The sequence below is a fragment of the Sturnus vulgaris genome, chromosome 29 (genome assembly GCF_052056855.1).
Source record: "Sturnus vulgaris isolate bStuVul1 chromosome 29, bStuVul1.hap1, whole genome shotgun sequence".
Classification (NCBI taxonomy): Eukaryota; Metazoa; Chordata; class Aves; order Passeriformes; family Sturnidae; genus Sturnus; species Sturnus vulgaris.
Window position 1 is genome coordinate 4,931,077 of NC_142271.1, and position 22,077 is coordinate 4,953,153.

The 22,077-nt window shown below is 48.3% G+C and overlaps 1 protein-coding gene across 1 annotated transcript in view; it reads right to left on the reverse strand.

Annotated features, from left to right (window-relative positions):
• The window catches only part of ELK4 (ETS transcription factor ELK4), a 22,252-nt gene extending 8,833 nt beyond the window's left edge, over nt 1-13,419 (reverse strand). Inside the window, exons 1-4 of the mRNA XM_014872664.2 lie at nt 13,290-13,419; nt 5,345-5,560; nt 3,145-4,077; nt 1,021-1,137 (exon numbers count right to left, since the gene is read on the reverse strand). Of these exons, the coding sequence (XP_014728150.1) occupies nt 1,021-1,137; nt 3,145-4,077; nt 5,345-5,551 (1,257 nt within the window). The 5' untranslated portion in view covers nt 5,552-5,560; nt 13,290-13,419. The remainder of the gene's footprint in view (nt 1-1,020; nt 1,138-3,144; nt 4,078-5,344; nt 5,561-13,289) is intronic.
• Nucleotides 13,420-22,077: the final 8,658 nt, after the last annotated feature.

Genomic DNA, 22,077 nt, shown 5'->3' on the forward strand with positions numbered 1-22,077 from the left:
AATGAAATAAAAATTGATTAAATTGGTTAAATTCTACCCTCAGCAAAATCAGGCAATGTGATAATTCCAGTGCCAGAGTGGAAGTGTGAGGGGAAAAGATGAGAATTACAAATAAAGGAAGTTTTTTTTCTTAAATATATAATATGTAATACATAATATATAATATATAATTTCCTATATAATAAGAAAAAAATCTGGCCTTGGACATTTCCAGCTTCTCTGAGAAACTGTGCCAGGGCTCCCCCATGAAAGGAGTGAATTTTATGGATTTATTCCATAAAAATCATTAAAAAACTGTGCCACACATCCCCATAGAAATCAAACACACACTCTTTCTCCTCATTAGCTGTGAGATTAATTAATATTTTTTAGCAGGAATGATTGGAACAATCAATAGAGTGGAAAATTTCAGAATTTAGGAAAATCTCAACCAAAAAAAAAAAATTACAGGGAGGGAATTTTTATAGGAAGAACAGACCTGAAAAAGAAAAATAATCTCTCTCTATAGCAGTTAATTTCAAATATTCCATTTATAATATCCCGAAATTTTGGGTAAAAATTAAAATTAACTCAAAAGCTACAAGTGGGGTAAGGAAACACCAATTCCTGTTTTATTTCCACTGTAAATATTTAGAATAATTGGAATCCCTGGAGGGGGCAGCCTGGCACTCACCTGGAACAAGGTGTTGGCACCTGGAAATTTGAAATATTCCATTTATAATATCCTGAAATTTGGGGTCAAAATCCAAATTAACTCAAAAGCTACAAGGGGGGTAAGGAAACACCAATTCCTGTTTTATTTCCACTGTCAATATTTGGGATAATTGGAATCCCTGGAGGAAGCAGCCTGGCACTCACCTGGAACAAGGTGTTGGTACCTTGAAATTTCAAATATTCCATTTACAATACCTTGAAATTTTGGGTAAAAATTAAAAGCTACCACGGGGGGGTAAGGAAACACCAATTCCTGTTTTTATTTGGGATAATTGGAATCCCTGGAGGGGGCAGCCTGGCACTCACCTGGAACAAGGTGTTGGCACCTTGCAGCCTGGCAGGGCTCAGAGGAGCCACGGGGCTCAGGGTGCTCCAGAAATGGATGCTGGAGAGCAGAGGGCTGGGAGTCAGCAGGATGGGAGTCTGAAAACCAAAATAAAATAAAATAAAAAATAAAATAAAACCGAAGAAAACATCTGTGAGAGCCTTTCCCCGGTGGAATTCTGTGAAAAACCATTTTTTTGGGGGAGATTTGGAAAGGTTGAATAAAAGATAATAAAGGATGAACACGTTCAGCCACACAATGAATCAGAAAATCAGAAAACACTTCTTTAAATGCATCAAGCTGATGAATATTCATAAATCCTCATGCATTATTCAAAATCACCTGGAAATCAGCTCGGGGGCACTCCCTGATAATGGAGATCAATAAATCCCTTCCCTATGTCCTGGTGTGATAATCCAAGAATGTGAAGAATTTCCTGATTATCCTTTTTTTTTTTTTTTTTTTTTTTACCATTCTCTGAGTTAGTTACATGAACAAAAGGTTTTTTATAAATACCATGTCATAGTCCAAGAAAAAAATACGTATTTATTTGTATTTATATGTATTTATATGTATTTATATGTATTTATCACACTATTATTTCTAAATTTTGCTAATAGCAGAACTAAAAGAAGCTGAATTCATACAGCAAAGCTTTTCAACATTATACATTTATATTATATATATATGTATAATATATATTATATATACAAAATTACACATGTAGTATTCATTTTAATATTTGTAAAAATCCAATAATATAAGTGCTTATATATATAACAATTAGCATATAACAATATATATAATATATAATACATATAAAAGATATATTTATATATATTTTATATATATTGATATATTTCTATGTTGATATATTTCTATTATATATAAAATATATATGTTATTTATATTATATATAAAAATATGTATATAATATATATTATATATGAAATATGCATGTTATATGTATATTATATTAAAAATATGTATATTTTTAATATATATGTATATAAAAAAATTAAAAATAGAATAATTCCAACCTTTCCCGTGGAATTCCAGCCACAACATCCCCTCAGCTGCTGGGATTTCAGGAACTCCCATCCCCTCCTTCCTCCTCCTCCTCCTCCCTCCCTCCCTCTGCTGAGCCAACCCTTTGCTTTTTTTTATTTTTTTATTTTTTTCCCAAATCCTGCTGGAAGCCACACCTCCAAATCCAGCACCTGCACTCTGGGAAAGTGAAATATTCCGGATTTAAAAAAGAAAAAAAAATACAAATTAAAAAATTGCTCCTGATGTCACTGACAATGCCAGCAACAACAAAAGGAGTTTCCATCCAGCTCCTGAAATTCCAGGTTCACCAGCCAAGCACTTCCCAGGCTGCCAAAAGAACAATTCCACTTGAATTTTGGTTTTTTGTTGGTTTTTTTTTGTTGTTTTTTTTTTTCTCCCCTGTCTTCATCCATTTCAGTTTTCAACCAGCAGCTTCCCCACGGTTTCACTCTAATTCCAATTTATTGCAGGGGAGAGATGACACAGATAGGGAATGATTTAACAGCCCTGCTGGATTCTGTTCTCTTCCAAGTTTTCCATGAGACATGAAAGCTTTCCTTTCCCACACAAAGATAAAAACCAAATTAAGCAGCTGCTCTTATTGCTGCCTGCTCACAAGACTTTGGCTTTCACTAAATGCTACTAAGTGAGGAAAAAAAAAAAAGAAAGCTGAGCAGACACCTCTGTGGGTCTGTGTTTTTGAAGGATTTTCAGGCTCGGGTGAAGGATTTAGGAATAATTCAGTGTCCCCCCCTGGCAATGTTTATAAAGATCCTGCTGGAGCTGCTCTGGGTTTTGCCTCCACATGCCCAGCACCTGGGCACACTTTGGGGCTGAATTAACACCACTTTGTGAATCAAACTTGTGTTTGACTGAAATAAAAAAAAAAAAAACCCAAAAAAAAACCCAAACCAAAACCAGGGAGGGACATCCCGAGTTTCAAATCTCTGCACACAACCAACTATTCATTCCCCACTTGCCGTTTTCAAACGTAACATCATCACTATTGTTATTTTAAAAGAAAAACAAAGAAACCGAGAAGGGAATTTGATCACCTGAGAGAAAAGTGCTGGAGTAAGAGAAGCAGTGGGGAGAGAAGGACTCAGGATGCCCAGAGGACTCGGATCACTGCCTGTGATCACCAGAGTGGGAGCCAACTCCAACCCTTTGGGTTTTTTCGACCTGGAGAGGTGATTGGCAAATTCTTTCTCCAGCACGGCCGAATCCTGCTGCTCCTTGGGCTCTGGGGATTGCTGCTGGAGGCTCTGGGGCTGCTCCAGCTGCTGGGAAGCCACAGATTCGATGTCCGTGTCAATGTCCAGGTCGGGGTTGGAGCTCAGGGGAGGCGAGGGGGGCGTGGAGGGCACCTGCAAGGTGGGAGAGACGGAGGACGACATGGGAGGCGTGGGGGTGAAGCCGGTGCTCAGGTTGGGCAAAGGCGCTGCAGGAGCCTCGGGGACGCTCAGCTTGGGCAGCACCAGCGTCTCCAGAGTGTGCAGGGTCTCCTCTGAGCCCAGGGCAAGCGAGGACGACACGCTGGGGGTGACAGAAACCGTGGAAGTCACGGCCACGGCCGAGGCGGTGGAGACCAGGGGGGCGCTGGGAGGCTTTTTGGAGGGCATGGTGACAAATTTGATGACAGAAGGGGTGGGGTCCTGAGGTTTCTTCTCTGCCAGCTTCTCGGCCGGGTTCTCGATCTTGATGGACCTGAAGAGCTTCACGCTGGAGGAGTTGAGGGAGTTGAGGGTGAAGGAGGAGTAGAGGCCTGAGTGGATGTAGTCATTTCGGCTGGAGGACTTAGCACACGACTGGGATTTCTCCTTCCCGCAGTTTTCCACGTCCTTGGCAGCACTGGTGACCTCCCCAAAGCCGGGCAGCTCCGGGTCCCCCTCGATCCTGCCCACCACGAGAGGATCCATGTTGAGGATCTCTGGGTACGACACGAATTTGTACACAAACTTCTTCCCATTCACCTTCTTAATGATATTCTAGGGGGGGGGGAAGAAGACAAAGTATATTTAGACCTTTCTTCAGTTTAATTTTCTTCCTACAAACACTGCCTAAAATAGGCAGAGGAATTAAAGTCTGTAATCTTTCAGCCGAAAAAAAAAAAAAAAAAAAGAATGTTTCTTTTTATGTTTCTTTTTTTTCCTGTTTTTAAAAACACCCTGCATGTTCCAGTGCTGCTCCTGGAGCTGGCAGACAAAACACTGCAACAGGTGAGCTTAAACATACTAAAAACAGCCAAAAAAATCCTGTTTAACATCTTCAATTAAACCAAGATTGCCCATTACCCCCATCAAGGATCACTGAGCTGGGTACACTATGGGTAATTTAACAGTACAACTTGCTAAAGGGTTTCTCCAGGACTGCAGAATTGAGAGCTTGTACTTCAAATCAAACCACCTTTATTCTTAATAAGATGATAATAAAGGAAAATAAGCAGCTGAACTCGTCAGCAGAATGCAGGCATTATAATCAGTTATTTCAATACCACAGAACAGCATCTGTCAAACTCGTTCTGCTCCTCAGTAAAATGCCACACTCACTTTGGATTTGGGATTATCCTTATTTATCATTCCCTGATTGTTGCTGAGATGTCTCAGTACAGATTTGTGCCACCCAGTAAAGAACAGCAGCAACCTCCCACCTGCTGCAGGCTCCTCAGAAACTGGGGGTTATTTTTATCTGCTCCACTCACACACGAGCGGCCGTGGGATAAAGGGAAACAAAGGTGAGACTCCCAAAATGTTGGATAAACAAAAGCCTCTTAATCTGCTGGGCTGAAAACAGTGGTCAAACTGAAAGTGAAATTCTGAATACACGGAGAAAGTAAAAATATTATTGGGCTGAGAGATGTTTATTTTGAAAGAAACGAACATAAAGAGAAAGCTGCAAAAAGAGGTGCAATATTCATGCTCTCCATCATCATCCTCTCCCAGTGCTACACCCGGAGTGATGAGGATTTTAACCCTTGCAAAGCTGTGTGTTTTTGGAAAGGGGATTAGGATCCAAAAGCAGATTTGCACAAAACCACCAGAACCACCCGAAACGAACCAACGAGGAGGAAACAGCGCAACGATAAAACCGAATTAAAAAACCAAACCAACACCTTTAAACAAAGCAGCCCAAACTTCCCTTCGAGCTGGCAGAGACACAGCAGTGCCACCCCCTTCCCCTGGAGGAGGGGAGGGCAGGAGGAAACAAAGCTCCTTAGTGAGAGGGCCGAGGATTGGAGCAGAATTTCCACCCTACCTTCACGTAGTAGTAGCGCAGCGCCCGGCTGAGTTTATCATAGTTCATGCTGGGCTTGTTCTTGCGGATCCCCCAGAGCCTGGCCACCTCCTCTGCCTGCAGCAGCTTGAATTCCCCGTCGTTGGAGGTCCAGCAGATGATGTTCTTGTTCTGGGGCTCTTGGAGCAGCTGGAGGAGGAACTGCCACAGGGTGATGGCACTGTCCATAGCAGAGAGCTGCAATGCACAGAGGGCAGGTTAAACCCCCAGCATTTCCCTCCTCTCTCTCTCTCTCTCTCCCTCTCCCTACAAGGTGGGTTGGGGGAAGAAAAAAAAAAAAAAAAAAAAGGAGCAGGGATTGTTATTTCCAAAGCCAGCAAGAGTAAAAAATTATTAGTCACCAGTCGTGAAAGATGTTCCCTGCAGAACTGAGGGGCTGAGTGCCAACTCTGGCGTCTCCTCCCACATGTCAGTACTTTTCACATGGGTTATATTTAGCCTCATTTAACTAAATCAGGTCACTTTGGGTAAGTTGCAGTGAGTCACTACCCCCAAAAAAAAAAAAAAAATTTGTTTCCAAGTTGTTCCATGTTCCCCCACTCTGGCTTGTGCTGCTTTGTGAGGAACAGCTCAGGTAGAGCCAGGTAAGGATGAAACCACCCCCTCACCTCCTCCTTTCCCTGCTCCCACCTCGGAGGGAACACAGCACAACGAGGAACTGCAAAGCTCCAGGAAGATGCCACGGCAAAAACAACTCAATTTTCCCTCAGTTTCCATTCCTGCCCTCTCAATCACCCCAATCTCTCCTTCGTATCTTTCTTTTCCAGGTATCGCCTTTGTTTTTTTTTTTTTTTTTTTTAATGAGAGTAAACATGAAACTAAATTTACATTAAAATTCAAACACTGCTTTTACTCAGCTGTTAATTCCTGCCACGTCTTACCCATGTCAATGATTTAGGCTGGGACTTTCTAGGACTGATATTGGCCAGTTGATTCCTGCTCTGAAGTTGTTGATGCATAAATTCATCAAGGACAGACCAGGCAGAGAGATAAAGTTTTACCTTGGCCATATCTGACTACACCAAACAGTATTTTCACAAATATTTTTAAGCAGAACACTCATCATTCTGGATAAGATACAGTGTGAATTAAACCAGATAAAATACTAATTCAGCATCTCCTATAGATTCTCTTAGTCCAGAACTATTTAATTAACGCAGCTTAAACCTCTTCCTGTGAAATAAAAACAGAGCAAAAATGCTCTGGGATAGTGAGTAACACTAAAAACATCTGGATGTACAGAACCACTTTCTTTTTTCCCCTAAATAAAAGGAGTCCAGGGGTTCCATCTGGGTGAATTTGATATGCAAACACTTTTCCCAAGCTCCCAAGCAAAGGCACGAAATCCCAGCCTGAGGGAGCAGGAGCCAGGCTGGTGTTGGGTGAAGTCCCTGTGTACACAGGGCTCAGTTTGAGATCCAGCCAGCTCATCCTTGCTCCCAAAGCCTTTTATTCCAAATCTCATTAGTGCCCAGCACTTATCCAGCCCTATATAAGGAAGGGAACCGTGGCCAGGGGAGAGGCTGAGCACTCAGGGAGCCCTGGGACAGGATTAGAGCTGACAGTTCACACAGGGCTCTCGGGGGAAACGAGGTGCCCCCAGGCTGGCACCTTTTTGGGCACAGCCCGTGGCATTTCAGCCCTATGTGAAGAATCCCTGCCTCATGGCACACAGGCTGATGTCACATCGATCCAGCCAGGTAAATTGCTGCAATTACACGGAAGGATCTCAAAGGGAAGGACACCCACACCCCCTCGTTAGGCTGGCCCTAGGTGCTTTCCCTGTTAATTACTGCACACGTACAACTCCCTGCTTGCCCAAATTAATTGCTCGGCACTCGAAGAAATTGGAGGCTGCGCTTCCAGACTCTTCCCACACTGGCTCTGTGCTGTGCCAGCTGGTCCATACAGGATTTAGGGACCAGGAAAAACACCTTCAAACCCCTCCAGGAACGCCTGGTGTTGCCATTTAACCCACCCCCCCCCCAAAAAAAAAAACAAAAACCCAGATTTGGAAAGCCAGGCCTGAGCCTCGTTAGCCACAGGGATGATGCAGCCACACGTGGTGGTGTGGAGAGCACGAGGACTGGGTTCTGCCACCCAGCAGAGCTGTCAGGAGCAGTGAGATGTGCCGAGAGAGAGAGAGAGAGAGAGAGAGAGAGCAGGGAAAACGAAGCTGAGTGATTATTCCCACGCTGCGTTTATCTCCAGCACTCCGGGAGCACTGCACCAAACGGAGCTCACTGATGCAACGTGGAAATCAGATTAGCAACAGGATTTCACAGTGGCAAAGGCTTTTTTTTTTTTTTTTATTTCTTCTTCTTCTTCTTCTTCTGCTTCTTCCCCCCACCCCTCCTGCTAAAAATCCACACGGCTTGCATCCCAGAATTGAACTGGTGTTGTTTCACTTCCCTTTAGGAAGTCCCACCTTGGTGTTAATTCCAAGCCAAGCCTTGCTGCCCAGGTCACAGCTGGTCTGGAATCCAGCTGGAGATGCACAGAGCAGCACAAAGTTCTGTAAAACAGCACACACAGAGTGGCCAAAATGATGGAAAATACTAGATATTAAAACACATCAGAAAAAAAAACCAAAAAAACACCTTTCCCAGAGATGAGCTAAGTCGTTCTGAGGAGCATTGACCAAATTTAAGAGTTCAGGCTGCTCAAATCCTGCAGTTTTCCAGCTGGAAGGATCCTCAGCCAAGGGCAGAGCTACAGACTGTACTGGAGTGGGATTTTGATCAAGTTCCTCCTGATGTTTCTGGCATTTGCAGCTTCAGGCGTGTCACGATTGTGTCCATCACTCAGAGGACACACTGCACATCCCCAGCTTGGAAAAGTCTTCTCTAAGAGACATCAAAAGGGTGGAGATTTCAAAAAATTCAAAAGGAGGCCTCACTGATTCCCTGGCTGTCACAGAACAGGAGCTGAGAGAAGCCTGGAATTGTTCATGGATGGGTTTGACTGAATATTCCTCTTTATTAAATATTCACTGCCTTCATCTCCAGGGAATGATGGAGATCCTGCACTGCAACCTCATGGAAACCTCAGAGAAAGGGGGAATATGGAGGGGGTTTTTTTGGGATTATATCCAAAGGGAAAGCCAGAAAACAACCTTGGTCAAAGCACTGGGATCACAGGTGGATTTTGCTCCTTCAGAGTCCAGGAGTGAGTTGTTACCTGGGAAATGTGTATTAGGAGACAATTCTGTGTCTCATTTAACTCTCACCTCATTTAACTTCAGTACCAAAGCTGCTCAGCAGAAGAAGACATAAAAAAACCCTCTTGTTTCTCCAGGAAAAAGCAGAATATAAAAAAACCCGTCACACAGGATGTAAAATTAAAAAGCAGCACAGGTGAGCTGAGAACTTCTCTTTGTCTGAGCACCACCAAACGTGGGGAAAAGATTTTTCCTTCTCCAGCACCTGGGGCAGGAGGCAGCTGCTGCCTTTCCTTGGCACCAACAGGGATGAGAAGTGGCTCAAGAACTCCTGTCCCACTCCTACCCTACATGACTGAGGGTGAAACGTTTATAAACAGCATTTCAACTTTTTAAATTTCCTCAAAAGGCCCCACTCACCTCCTCTCCACCAGCACAAAAAAAACCCTCCTAAGCCTAAATGCTTTTCCTCCAGGATGAACACACCAATAATTACAAACACACCGCTGCAAAACATCCTTTTGGGAAGGTTCTTTTCCCTCCTAAGAGCCCGTGGAGAAAGGAAAAGGCCTCAGTGGAAAAGGGAATGAGGAGGAGAGGGAAGAGCCTTTCCCCTCCTGCACCATGTGAGCAGGAGGAAAAAATAGTTGCTAGAGGCAGAGGGCAGCTCTGCTTTGTAAGGAGGGAGCTAAAATAGAGCACTATTATTGTCTTGAGATCTTCTCCAACGCCCACGGGTGACCCTGGGAGCCGAGCAGGAGCTGCCAGGGCTGGGCTGCACCAAACCTGAGCCTCCTCCTGCTGCTGCTGCAGGCCGGGCTTTGCAAGGCTCCATCCACAAAAGCCAGGATCTGGGATTTGTCTCTTCTCCTCTGTGGGATCCATGGGATTACAGGGCCTGGAGGTTTGGGTTTTCCTGGAAGGGTGAGGGTGCAATCAGGGCCGGCACTCAGGAGTTTGGGAAGTGGCACAATCGCCCCCGTGGGCAGCAGCTACGCTACAATAAATCCAAATATTCACCCTCTGTGCTCCTAAAGGATCCCTCTGCACGCCCTGGGAAGGGAGTAAAGGCAGGATTAGGGGGGTTAGGCCTGTCCTAACCCCCTCCTTCGAGGTCTTCTGGCAGATTTCCCGTGCTTTGACTCAACACCAAACAATCTCCAATAATCTTTCACCTCCATTTGTTGCAGCAGCCTCTGGTGAAGCATCTGCAGCCTGATGACTTGTGCAGATGGGCTGAATAAAAAGCCTGGCCAGGCCCCCACACACAGGAACAAAGGCCCAGAGGAAAGGAAGGATGTCACAGCCACACAGCAAAGCCATGCCCAGCACGGCTGGGCTGGCAGGGTGACAGATGGGTGACAGTGGCACACACCGAGGGGACAGCCCCCCCCCCCAAAAAAAAAAAAAAAAAGAGGCTGGGGAAGCTGCACCGAGCACAGGAAAACTCAGCCGGACACAGAAGCAGCTTCCAAAATAAAAATGGAAATGAAGGCAGCAACAGGTCTGGCAAAGCACACGGTGCAGGTGAGCAAATCAAGGCTTCAATTCCAGGAAATTCCAGGAAATTCCAGCAGAGCTGAGCTCGCTGTGATTGCAGCTCCGAGCTGCTCTGCCTTCAACTTCCCAAAGCCATTCCCAGGGATTTTTTTTTATTATTTTTTATTTTTTTTTAGCACTTTGGGAAGGCCACGGAGCGTGAGCAGCAGGAATCCTGCAGACAGCACCTCCTGCTCTTGTGCAATATTGCTGTGGACACGAGGCCTTGGTGGCTGTTCCAGGAAAACACAGCTGGGTGAAGGAGAATTTTGGAGGTCACGGGCCCAAATCCACGCTGAAAACCTCAAAAATCTGAGCAGGATTCCCCCCAACTCTTTGTCCAATTAAATAAATGAATAAATAAGTGAATAAATAAATGGATGTCCCATCCCTTTGATTGTAGTGGCAGGTGTGACACAGCTGATGAAAAATCCAATTAAGTGGTTTATCAAAATCAAACCAAGCACCGGTTTCATCAGCAATATCCCATTCCTAAGAAACCTTTCCTAAAAGCTTTTCCAGCTCCTGGGGCTGTGACTCACCTGAACTGGTACTTTTTGGATTTTATCAATGTTAATTAATTTTAGAAAGAGCCTAGTGTCAAAAAACCCTACAAACCCACTGTCCAAAACTCCATACCCTGATGTGGTGAGAAGCACAGCAGGGAATTGGGTCCTTTTCCAGAGCACACTCAAGTGAAATTCCAGGTGAAATACAGGTGAAATACCAGGTAAAAGCCTCTTAAATGTGTAAAATAAGGGAATTAAACAAGGAACTCAAACTAGAGATGCACAATTCTACACCTCCCTTAAAAAAATTCCAACCCCTGGCAGCTTTCCAAGGGCTAATCAAATCATTCCATCTCTAACAACCAACAAAAATCAGGGAAAAATAAGGAAAAAGCACCCCAATAAACGCAATAAAATCTTGTTTTCCCCCTGGCTCTGGTATTCCCTGCACCGTTGTTCCCAATCCAGGCAGGAAAATCAGATTATTGTGAAGGAGAAGCCGTGGTTATCAAGGCAGGAAGTTCCTTGGAAGGAAATGCTGAAGGATGTCCTCATGATAAGAGCTGCTCCAGAGTTTTCATTGCCTAATCCCACTCCAAGCCTCTCTTTTTTTTTTTTTTCTTTTTAACTCAAAACAAATGTTGCAATAAATTTCGTCTCTTCTGGCTCAAAAATTTAAACCGCTTGAGACCAAATTAAGGTGTTTGAGCAAATATTTGGGGGGTTAGGAACAAACTGTTTCAGCTTTTCAGTCCTGAGAAAGAAATATTCCTTTTTCTTTGTATTTTCCAGTTTTTCCTCAGTGTTTTCTGGCCTTCCCTGCCTTTCTGAATTAGCCAAGATCAGGAACAAACCATGAAGGACAACAATGACATCAGGATTTCCATGGGGCTCACGGCTGCAGCCTCAGGTTGGCAGCAGATGAGCCAAGCAGCTTTTTGGGGATATTTTAATCCTGACACAGAGAAAAAGGGGCCTCCTTTTGTTATCAAATACGATTTTGATTATCGCACCTGACTTTTAATGTTTAACCTGAAGGAAAACGGGGGGGGAGAAAAAAGGGATTTTTAAAGCCATTCTGTGTAATTCCTGCTGCTCCTCCATCCCTGCCTGGGGACAACTCACAACACTGAATATGGACAGACACAATTTCCACATTTTCCTAATTTTCCACATTTGGATGAGCACACCATCCCTTTCCTAACCCTCTTTTTCTTTTTTTAGGATGTGAGATTTCTTTAAGATTTTATTTATTTATTTTTTTTTTTTTTTTTTTAGGATATGAGAGCCTAGGGAAGGTTTAGGAACACACAGAGCGGATGGGAAACTTCAAAACCAAAAGGCCTTTGATGGGTTTGTGCCCCTGCTGGGATTGTTCTTGAGTAAGCCATAAAAACTCCGATTTCCTGGAAGCTCCTAAGGAGATTACACTGGCTTCCTCCTCATCTGGGCAGTGTTTACCAACAGCAGATTAAATTGGCTTGTACAGGCACAACCCTCTGCGGGGAGGAGAAGCATCCCCAGCTCAGAGCAGGAATAACCCCAAAGCACAGGTTAAAAATTCCTTCTATGCACGGCGGCTGCATGGATGGAGCAAAGGAAGTGTGATTTCAGCTGGAAAAGCTCCCCTCGAACAATGTTTATGGTACACTCAGCCCCGTTGCCATGGCGATGGAACAACTATTCCCTGCAAACAGGCGAGGAGACCCTAAAAATAAACAGCCCGACCGAAATCACGCACCGTGAGGAATTGAAAATTCCCATTCGGTGGGAATGGGAGCAGCAGAAAAATCCTAATAATGACTGCAAAGCAAATCCCTGCCGTTCTCAGCAGCTGCTCCTTAAAAATTCCGGGTGTTGTCCAGCCCCTGATGGGGATTTTTGGGGATGGAGGTGGCACGCAGGTATGGGATGTGTGTGTGTGTGTGTGTGTGTGAGTGAACACCAAATAAAAAGCAGGATTTGCAGGATTTGCATACTTTCCCCTCCGCCTCCCCTATTGATGTGGGCAGGAATCCACCCAGTTCAGACAGGGGAGTGCAGGAGGATGAAAAAAAAAAAATAAAATAATAGTGGTGGAGTGAAGAATTAAAAAAAAAAAAAAAAAACCAGCAGCCATTGGATCCAACCAGCCCTTAGAGCCAAATAACCAAAGCCTGGATGCAAACAGCTGCTGGGCTCGACCAACAAAGCCCTGCACCCAAAATTCTCCTGATCTCACCAGCCAATTCCTGGATCTGAAGATTCCCTGCATCCCACCAAGTAACCCCTGGATCCAAACAACCAATTTCTGGACTCATAAATCTCCTGGATCTCACCAAGCAAGTCCCGGGTCCAAACAATCCTTGCACCCAAACAACCGAGCCCCGGACCCCAAAAAACTCCAGGATGCCACCAAGCAATCCCTGGATCCAAACAACTCCTAGACCCAAACAACCAATTCCTGGACCCAAAAATTTCCAGCCTTCCACCAACCAACCACCCAAACAATCCCTGGAGCCAAAAACCTCCAGGATCCCACCAACCACTGAAACACCCAAGAGACTCAGCCCTGGATCCGAACCAAGCCCCGGCCGCTCCAGCCCCGGCTCCGTGCCCGGTGCCAGCACCGAGGGGCGGCCGGGGCAGCGCTGGGGGCACCGCCCGCACCCCGCACCCCGGCCCGCCGCTTCCCCCCCACCCCTCCGCCCCCGCTCACCGAGGAGGAGCCCCGCCGGTGCCCGGGTGCCGTCGGGTGCCGGTGCTGGGCGCGGCCCCCCCGCCGTCCCTCATGCCCGGCCCGGCCACCGGGGCCGCATCCCGGGCGGGCAGCGCGGGGCGGCCGCGTTCGACACGGCCGGGGGCGCGCGCGCGCGTGTGGGGGGACCCTCGGCGGCCGCCGTAGCGCCGCTTCCGCCCACGGGCCCGAGGAGCTCGCGGGAGGCCGCCAATCAGAGCGCGGCAGCGAAAGGCCGCGGGCCAATGGGAGGGCGCGATGCGGGCGAGGGGCGGGGTCTGGGGCGGGGCTTGAGGCGCGGGCGGGACGCGCGGTCCCGGTGCCCGGGCCGGGCCATGTGCGCGGGCCCGGCCCCGAACCGGCCCCGGAGCGACCCCGAACCGGCCCCGGAGCGGCCCCGGAGCGGCCTCAGGCTCACACCCAGCGCTCAGCTCCTCCCGTACCGCTCAGGGGGCTCTGGGGAGAGCAGCCATGAGATTCTTCTCACCCCCCCACCCCGCCCCCCGGGTGTTGAGGGAGGACGGGGCGCAGCGCGTCTAAATGGGTCAAAATTTTACAAACCACTCTATTTTACAAATAAATCAGTGGATAAGTGATGTAGACGCATAGAGGTTGGCGGCGAAGGGAGCAGCGGGCTCGCTTTTCCCACTGCTGCGCTGTATCTGGAATTGGGATTCCCAGTTTTTCCCAGCTCCCAGAAAATTGGACACAAAATTTCTCTTTTTCTGGGGAACGTGGTGGCACCAGAACATTTCCCTCAAGAACCCCCTGGGTGATTCCCCCAGGGCAGATGTTGGCTATTCCCAGATGTTTCCCAAAAGGCAGCGATGCCTTTTCCTTCCCTTTTCCAGAGGCACAGCAGGAGCGCTGGTGATGCTGAAATTAATTAAATCAATTAATTAATTAAAGCTGCTTCTCCATCCAACTACCATGGCATGGTTTGGGTTGGAAGAGACCCTAAAGATGTCCCAGTGCCATGGCAGGGACACCTCCCACCATCCCAGGCTGCTCAAGCCTCACTTGGGAATTTCCAGGGATCCAGGAGCAGCCACGGATTCTCTGGGAATTCCTTTCCCAAATCCCGTCTCTCCCTGCCCTCTGCCATTGGGAAGCATTCCCTGTGTCCTGGCACTCCAGGCCCTTGTCCAAAGCTCTTCTCCAGCTCTCCTTTACCAGAACTTTCTGTGCAAAAAAAAAAAAAAAAGAAGCAGGAGGGAGGTAAAAAACAAGGAAGGCCAGAGAGTTTGGGATTTGACAAAGTTTGGGTTTCCCCCAAAGCACATTGTCACAGGGAGAGAGGAAGTTTTCAGCCAGCCTGACCATTATTTATTCATTTACAGAAGTTCATTTTCTTTAAAAATGCAGCAGTTAAGGGAATTTTTGTGTTTTTCCCAGCTCCACTTTCAAACAAAAAATAAAAAAAAAAAAACCAAACAAAACAAACACCAGAAAAAAAAGTGAAAGGGACCATGCAGGGAGGAAAAGGAAAGGAGGAAAAGAAACAAATAAAATCCTCCAGAATCCGTTTCCTCAGCTTTCAAAATAATTAAACCCTTCTGAAGTGAAAGTGTCGGTATTTTCCCTTTTGGTTTTTTTTTTTTTCTTTCCTGTGGAAAGCATCGGGCAGTATTTCCACATTATCAGAGCTGCTTTTCCCTGGGGAATGCCCGAGCCAGGAACATCTGGAGCTCTGGGGGCTCCTCCTCACCCCCTGACCTGACAAATCCCCCCGGGCTTTTCCCACCCCTCTTTTCTGCCTTCCCTCTTTGCCCTGTTTATCCTGGCGTCCCTTTTCCCCCAGCAAACCCCAGAACAAAGAGGGAAATAAAGTCGAGTCACAGGTGGGAGCTTTGCCAGCATCTCCAGCCCAGCTCAATCCCATTTTTTTGGGACAGCTCCAGCACCTGGCTGTGCACAACTCGCTCCCAAATCCAGCTGGTTCCTCCAGGAGCTCCTGTGGGGATGGAAAAATCTCCTTTCTGGATGGAAAAAAAAAAAAAAATCTCCTTTGGGGCTGCAAAAATCTCCTTTGGGGCTGCAAAGGGCAGAGCTCCACCACTCCACATCCTCCCCTGGCTTTGTCTCCACTCCCCATGGACAAAATCCACCAGCACCCCCCAAAATTTTGGCATTCAGGGAAAAAAAGCAGGAGCTGAACCCCCCCCAAAAAAAGCAGCAGAGAGAAGGGCAGCACCCAAAAATCAACCCCAAGCTCCTAAAGCTGCATCACGGGGGTGGCTCCAGTGACAATCAACCCTTTTTTTATTTTAGGGGGATAAGAAATTTCCTACTTCGTGCAACTCCCATTTTGTTCTGCTCCCACTGCCGGGTGTTTGCAATTCAACGTGGGCTTGTTCCTATCTTAGACAGCATCAGCCAGGGAAAAAAAAAAATATAGGACAGACAAAGGCATGGAATAAAAATCAAGCAGGGAACGAGGCAGGGTTTGGGAGGAAAAAAAAAAAAAAAAAATCCAAAAAAGCTCATGTGCAAAGAGCTTTTAGGAAAGCAGCTCCCATTTTAACGGGGAAGAGGCAGCAGAAAAGGGAAAATAAACATATTTAATTGGGGATTTCTGGGGAATGTTAATCAGGTGGAAGCACTTGGAAAATGGATTTTGCAATTTCCGAGTTGTGAAGGGATAGAGAGCTCCAAGTTCTGGGAAAAAAAACACAGGACAGCCCAGGCAGGGGAGCACAGAGAATTCCAGAACTTCTCCAAACCTTTCTGGCTTGGCCATCACGAGGCTGGAGAGGAACTCAGGAAGGAATGGGAGAAGGGAGAAGCCTGAAAAATTCCAGCCATGGAATGAACAGAGCAGCTCCTGGAGGTTTTTGTGCCCCTCAAGCAGGAAAAGCCTTTGGGTCAGGGAAGGGTTTTTGGTTGGCTTTGGGAATTTCACGAGGAAAAGCTGCTGGTTGCTCTCTCGGGAAGTTTAATATTCAAAGGTTTTTTTGCATCACAGAATTCCAGCCTGGTTTGGGGAATTAAAAGTTAAAAACTCATTCCCACCCCTGCCATGGGCAGGGACAGCTTCACCAGGCCAGGGGCTCACTAAGGACTCAGTTCCCAGTTTTAGGATCCTCGTGGGGGAAATCATCACCTCTCCAAGATCCCAAAAACTCTGCCCATGGAATATTCCAGGGCACTGAGGGACCCACAAACACCAGCAGCCTTTGCTTTTAGGAGCACCTTGAAGGTGATGGAGAAAAAACTCAGCTCCCATCCCTGTGTTCCCTTCCATGCCCAAAATCTCTTATTTTCCAGACCAAATAAAGCTCTTTTTTTCTTTGCAGAGTTTTGGTTTTTTTTTTTTTTTTTTTGAGTTCTGTTTCCTGCTCTGGTGTTTGTGATGCTTTCAAGAAGCCACAGATCTCTGCTGGTTTCAAGCATTTATTTCTGAATATTTTTTCTACAGAAAAAAAAGCTCCCAGCCCATGTGATTGTATTTTCAGGGCAGATAAGAGGTAGAGAGGAAATTCAGCATAGGAAATTATTCCATTCAAAAACCTCCATCCCCACTCAATGGAGCAATTCCAACCAGCAAACAGGGGAGATGGAATAAAATCTCGAAAATTAAATATTTCACCAACCAGCACTTGGTGATGCCCAGATCATCCAGCAGCTGTTAACACTCAAAATTTCATTTCAGGAAAAGCTGGGATCACCCAGTCCCGTGGGAACTGCAGCACACAGTGAGGAGCAGGAGAAATGCTGGAATTTCTGTCAGAATTTCCTCTCCCCTGCCTCAGCCCAGCTCAGAGCTGGTTTGAGGCTCAGCCCCAGAGCTCTGCTTGTTACACAACGTTACCAAACTCCTTCCCACTGTGGAGCTTCTCCTGCTAAATGCACAATTCCCCTCGTGAAGTTCCCACATCCCCAGTGGAATTCCTGACACAGCTCATGGAATCCTGCCTTGCTTCTCCTCACCTGACCCAACAGCACCAGCCCAGCTGGAAACCACGGGGCAAAGCCTGTGGAGATGGCATCTAAAAAAAAAAAATATAAATAAAATCTCATTTCAGAGCCTGTTGTTTGTGCACACAACCCCAGGCCTGAAATAGCAGAGGTGTGAAACTGTGCTTGGGTGGAATTCGGGGAAATTCACAGAGAAAAGAAACGACATTTCCAAAAACGAAACAGATCCGGGGATGTGGAATCACGGCTCTGATTCCCCCCCTCCCTGCTTCCCACCACTAAGCCAAGAGAGGCTTTACCAGGGTGGATTTGCAGGGGAAGCAGGGGAGGACAAACCAAATTTGTGCAGGGAAGGATAAACCAAATTTGTGCAGGGAAGGAAAAACTTTTTCTGTGGCGCTGCCTGGGTCAAACATCACAAAACATCACGGCTGACCACGCTCCATCACCATCACGGGAAACCTTCCCCACTTTGGGCCAATAAAAGAAATATTTACCTGCAGGGGAGAGCAGCTCCCGGGAAAGGTGAATCCCTGCAGGCAGCCCAGCCCCAATCCGTGCTGAGGACAAACTGCCAGCCTGGGGCAGGGCACAGCAGGGACAGAAGCCACTGGTCCATCAGCCCTGTCCTGTCCCTGCCCTGCTCCTGCCCCAGCAGGGCACTGCTGCCTCCTCAGCGAGCTGATTATCGGGGAATAATTCCCCCAGCCCGGCCAGATGTTTTAATTAACTCGTTTGGTCATTAAGCTGCTGTGCCCTGAACCCTCCCAGCCCCGGGCAGAGCCTCAGGTGGGAGCTCCTGCAGCTCCAGGCCAGGTAAACTCACATTTTGTGGTGTTTGATGCTCAGTGATGGCTCCAGGAGAGCTTGGACCTTCTCCTGGGTTATGTGTGACCCAAAAAGGGGCTCCTGTCCCTTTTCCTCCCCGTTTCAGGGACAAGAAGTTCTGTGGGGACACCTGAGGCTCCTCACCCTGCCCAGAGGGCTGCAAAACTTCTCCAGGTGTTTCCCACCACCAGCTCTCACCTTTTGTCACTCGGGGCCAGGACCTGGCCCAGCTGGTGGCTGGAGGAGCTCTCAATTGTCCCTCTCTGATTTTCAGATCCCATTCCCACAAAAATTCCCTGCTCCTCTAGGAAAACTCAGGCTCTGGTTTTTCTCCCTGCCTCGAGCCAAATTCTGCTGCTGAAGCACTGCAAGCAGCAGAAACTCCTCCTGCATTTCTCTCCAGTAAAACTGAAACCTGGAAGGGAGAATCATTAATAAAAATCCAGTTCTGACTTTATTAGTGGAAAAAATTAAAAAAAAAAAAAATAAATAAATAAAAAGACAGAAAGAAAGAACCCCCTAATGCTGTGATCCATCTTAGGGCTGTATTTCCAAAGGGGCTTTAAGGCAGGATTTGCAGTGGCCCTTGGCTCATCCTGCAGGATGAGCAGCACGAGCTCCCCGTGGGCAGCCCGGGGATGTCACTGCTGTCACTCTGCTGCTCCTGCCTTCCCCACAGCCCCAGCTGCAAATTTAGCAACAGCGCCCGAGCTTCTCCCGGTGCTCTCCCACGTCCTGCCCTGCTCCAGCTCCCGCCTGCCTGCGAGGAATCTTCAAAAGCTCTGCTTAGCAACGTGCCAGCCTTGGGCTGAGCACCAGGAGCCGGGTCCTGCTGCTCCTGCTCCTGTCCTTCCTGCTCCTGCTGCCCCTGATCCTGCTATATCCCCTTTTGCCATTCCATTCCCACTCCTGCCATTCCCACTCTTCCCATTCCCACTTTTCTCATTCTCACTCTTCCCATTCCCACTCCTGTCATTCCCATTCTTCCCATTCCACTCCTGCCGTTTCCACTCCTGCCATTTCCACTCTTCCACTCCTGCCATTCCCATTCCTTCCCCTTCCCACTCCTGCCATTCCCACTCCTCAATTTCATTCCCACTCTTCCCATTCCCACTCTTCTCATTCCCCTCCTACCATTCCCACTCCTGCCATTCCCATTCCTTCCCCTTCCCACTCTTCCCACTCCCACTCCTGCCATTCCATTCCCACTCCTCCTTCCCACTCCTTCCCACTCCCACTCCTGCCATTCCATTCCCACTCCTCCTTCCCACTCCTTCCCATTCCCTCTCCTCCCACGGGGACTCCGTGTCCAGCACAGGGCTCTGCTCCCTCTCAGCACCCCCCAGGGCATCCCCTGGTGACACTTGTGTCACCTCCTGGCAGCCCCCAGAGCTGTGGGCAGGAGCCTCATCCCTGCTGCTGCCACCAGGTCTCAGCTTCCACCGGGAATATTTCTGTGGAGCAGCATCCTGACTGGAGCAGAGGAGAGGTAATTACAGAGCAAACCTTTTAAACCATGCAGAGTCCCCCAGAGGGGAGCAGGTGAGACTCCAGCAGGCATTGCACAAGAGATACGGATCTAGGCTGGTTTATTTTATAAAAATATCTCCTCTCCCTTTGTGGTTGGCTGGAAGGGATGGCAAAACAAACCAGGGCAGCTCCAAGTCCCTGCTGCCAGAACTCCCAGCCCTGTCTCCCACAGCAGAGCCACCCCAGGACCAGCTGGGGACCCTCTGGAGAACAGAGAAGGCTTGAGGTTCCATCCTTGGATTGAGGGTGAGACCCAAACCTTCTCACTGCCAAAATTTGGAAACTCTGCCATCTCCCCATTGCCTGCGGAGGGAGGCAGGATGGGGCAGGTCCGGGACGAGCAGGGCGTGCTGTGAGAGCGTCTGGAGCGAGGGAGAAGAGCAAAGGGGGACAGATAAAAGCACGAGACGGGCGTGAGTCAGGCTGGCACGTGGGCTGTGCACAGAGCCCCGCAGCAAGGAGGCCATGGAGAAGATCCTGAGCCAGGTTAAAAAAAAAAATAAAAAAAAACACTGGAACAAAAGGCAGCCCAAAATAGGCTCGGGCAGATCTGTCTGCTCATACCTGGGCACACCTGGGCACACCTGGCCAGGCCAGGGCAGCGCTGGAGCACCCACAGCACAAAGGGAGAGCTCCCAGGGCAGCTCAGCTCTCCAGGAAATCCTTGGGAAATCCAGGTGCCCTCCCCAGCAGGGACAGCTCTGCAAACACTCGCCAGGAGCCCTGCAGGGCTCTCACACCTCCACCTGCACAGCCAGGGGACAGAACCCCGCTGCAGGCAGCCATGGCCCCGCAGCCAACCCACACCTGGAGCTCAGCACGGAGGAGTTCAGGCCGGGATCCAGCACCCAGCCCTGCCAGACCTCTGGGGAAAGCTTGGAGCTGAAGGAGAGCAGTGAAACTCCAGCTCTTCCTGTCCCAAAGCCTGCTGGGGATGCAGGTGGTTTTTGGGAATCACAGTGATTCCCGAATCTCCTCAGGGACATCCACAGCCCATTCCCAGCCCATCCTTCAGCTGCTCTTTCCACAAGGAAGGATCCAAACCCCCAGCCAGATTTAGTTACGTTTCTCCTCAGCGTTTGTGCACTGGGAGCTTGGAGTTTGAGAGGAATTTTTGCTGTTTGTGGGGGGAAAAGGACCCTTTTCTTCAGTGCTGGTACAGCAGCAGGTGCCAGGCTGGATTGTGGCCCCTGGAGTGACAAAGTGCAGGAGAAACCAGGACATGGTGGGGTGATGAGCCCTCAGAGGTGGGAATCCCTGCTCTGTCCATCTCCAGCTCCTTCAGGGCCAGCCTGAGCATCCCCAAATATTTCAGAATAGAAATAAACAAAGGATTTTCAGCTGCCTTGCTCCCCTTCCCCTGAAGGCACACTGCTGGGACACTGCAGCCACCAACACCAATATCTGCAGCCCCATGACACTGTCACCAGGGCAGATCCCTTCCCAACCTCAATTCCTCACCCAGAGCTGCTTCTCTCACCCCTTGGAGCAGGACCCCACCTCCATTCTCACCCCTCCAGCTTTTTCCTTCCCCAAACAGGAGCAGGGAACAACCTCTGCTGCCCAAACCTGCAGCCAGAAGAGCTGAGCTGATTTCCCTGACGTGTTTTGGGCACAACTCAACCTCCCCCTCAGCACAGCAGCTCAAGGGCAGCTCGTGGAGCTCTGCCCTGCCAGGGCATCGGGGCATCAGCACGGGCACAGCCCAGCTCGGAGCCTGCAGGCACCAAAACCCAGCCTGGCACGGCCACGTGGAAAGGGCAGCAGCTCCTGACGCTGATCTGTGTTTGTACAAGCTCCTCGTTCCCTCCCAGATGTTTGCAGAGCTCGGGGAGTTGGCACGGCAGCGAGGAGCTGGCCTTTAATTAACCAAAAGGCAAATAGGGGGAGGACGTCAGCAGCCTGGAGCTGCTCTGCTGCCCTGGCAGGAGCTCCCAGCTCCTCCAGGCTCCTCACACAGCCGTGTCCCCTCCTTGGCAATGCCCTTCTGTGATGGAAAGGGCTTTGGGCTGCTGCTTTCTGCTCTCCTGGTCTCCACAAAATCCAGCTCCTGTCCCTCTCATGTTGGACACCACAGTGTCCAAAAAAAAAAAAAAAAAAAAAGCAGATTTAGGGACAAAACCAACCATGTCAGCAACACTGGAAAGTGTCAAAATCTGTTTCAGCCCCCACGGCTGCACAGCACAGACTCCATCCATCCCCATTCCATGGACAGCACACAGGGAATGGTTCCCACTGCCAGAGGGCAGGGAGAGATGGGATTTTGGGAAGGAATTCCTGGCTGGAAGGGCAGGGAGGGACTGGGATGGGATTCCCAGAGAAGCTGTGGCTGCCCCTGGATCTCTGGGAGTGTCCAAGGCCAGGATGGAGCAGCCTGGGATAGTGGGAGGTGTCCCTGCTCATGGGATGAGCTTTGAGGTCCCTCCCAACCCAAACCATTCTGGGATTCTGGGATTCCAAAACTCCTGAATCCCTCTTCACAGTGCGACCCCAA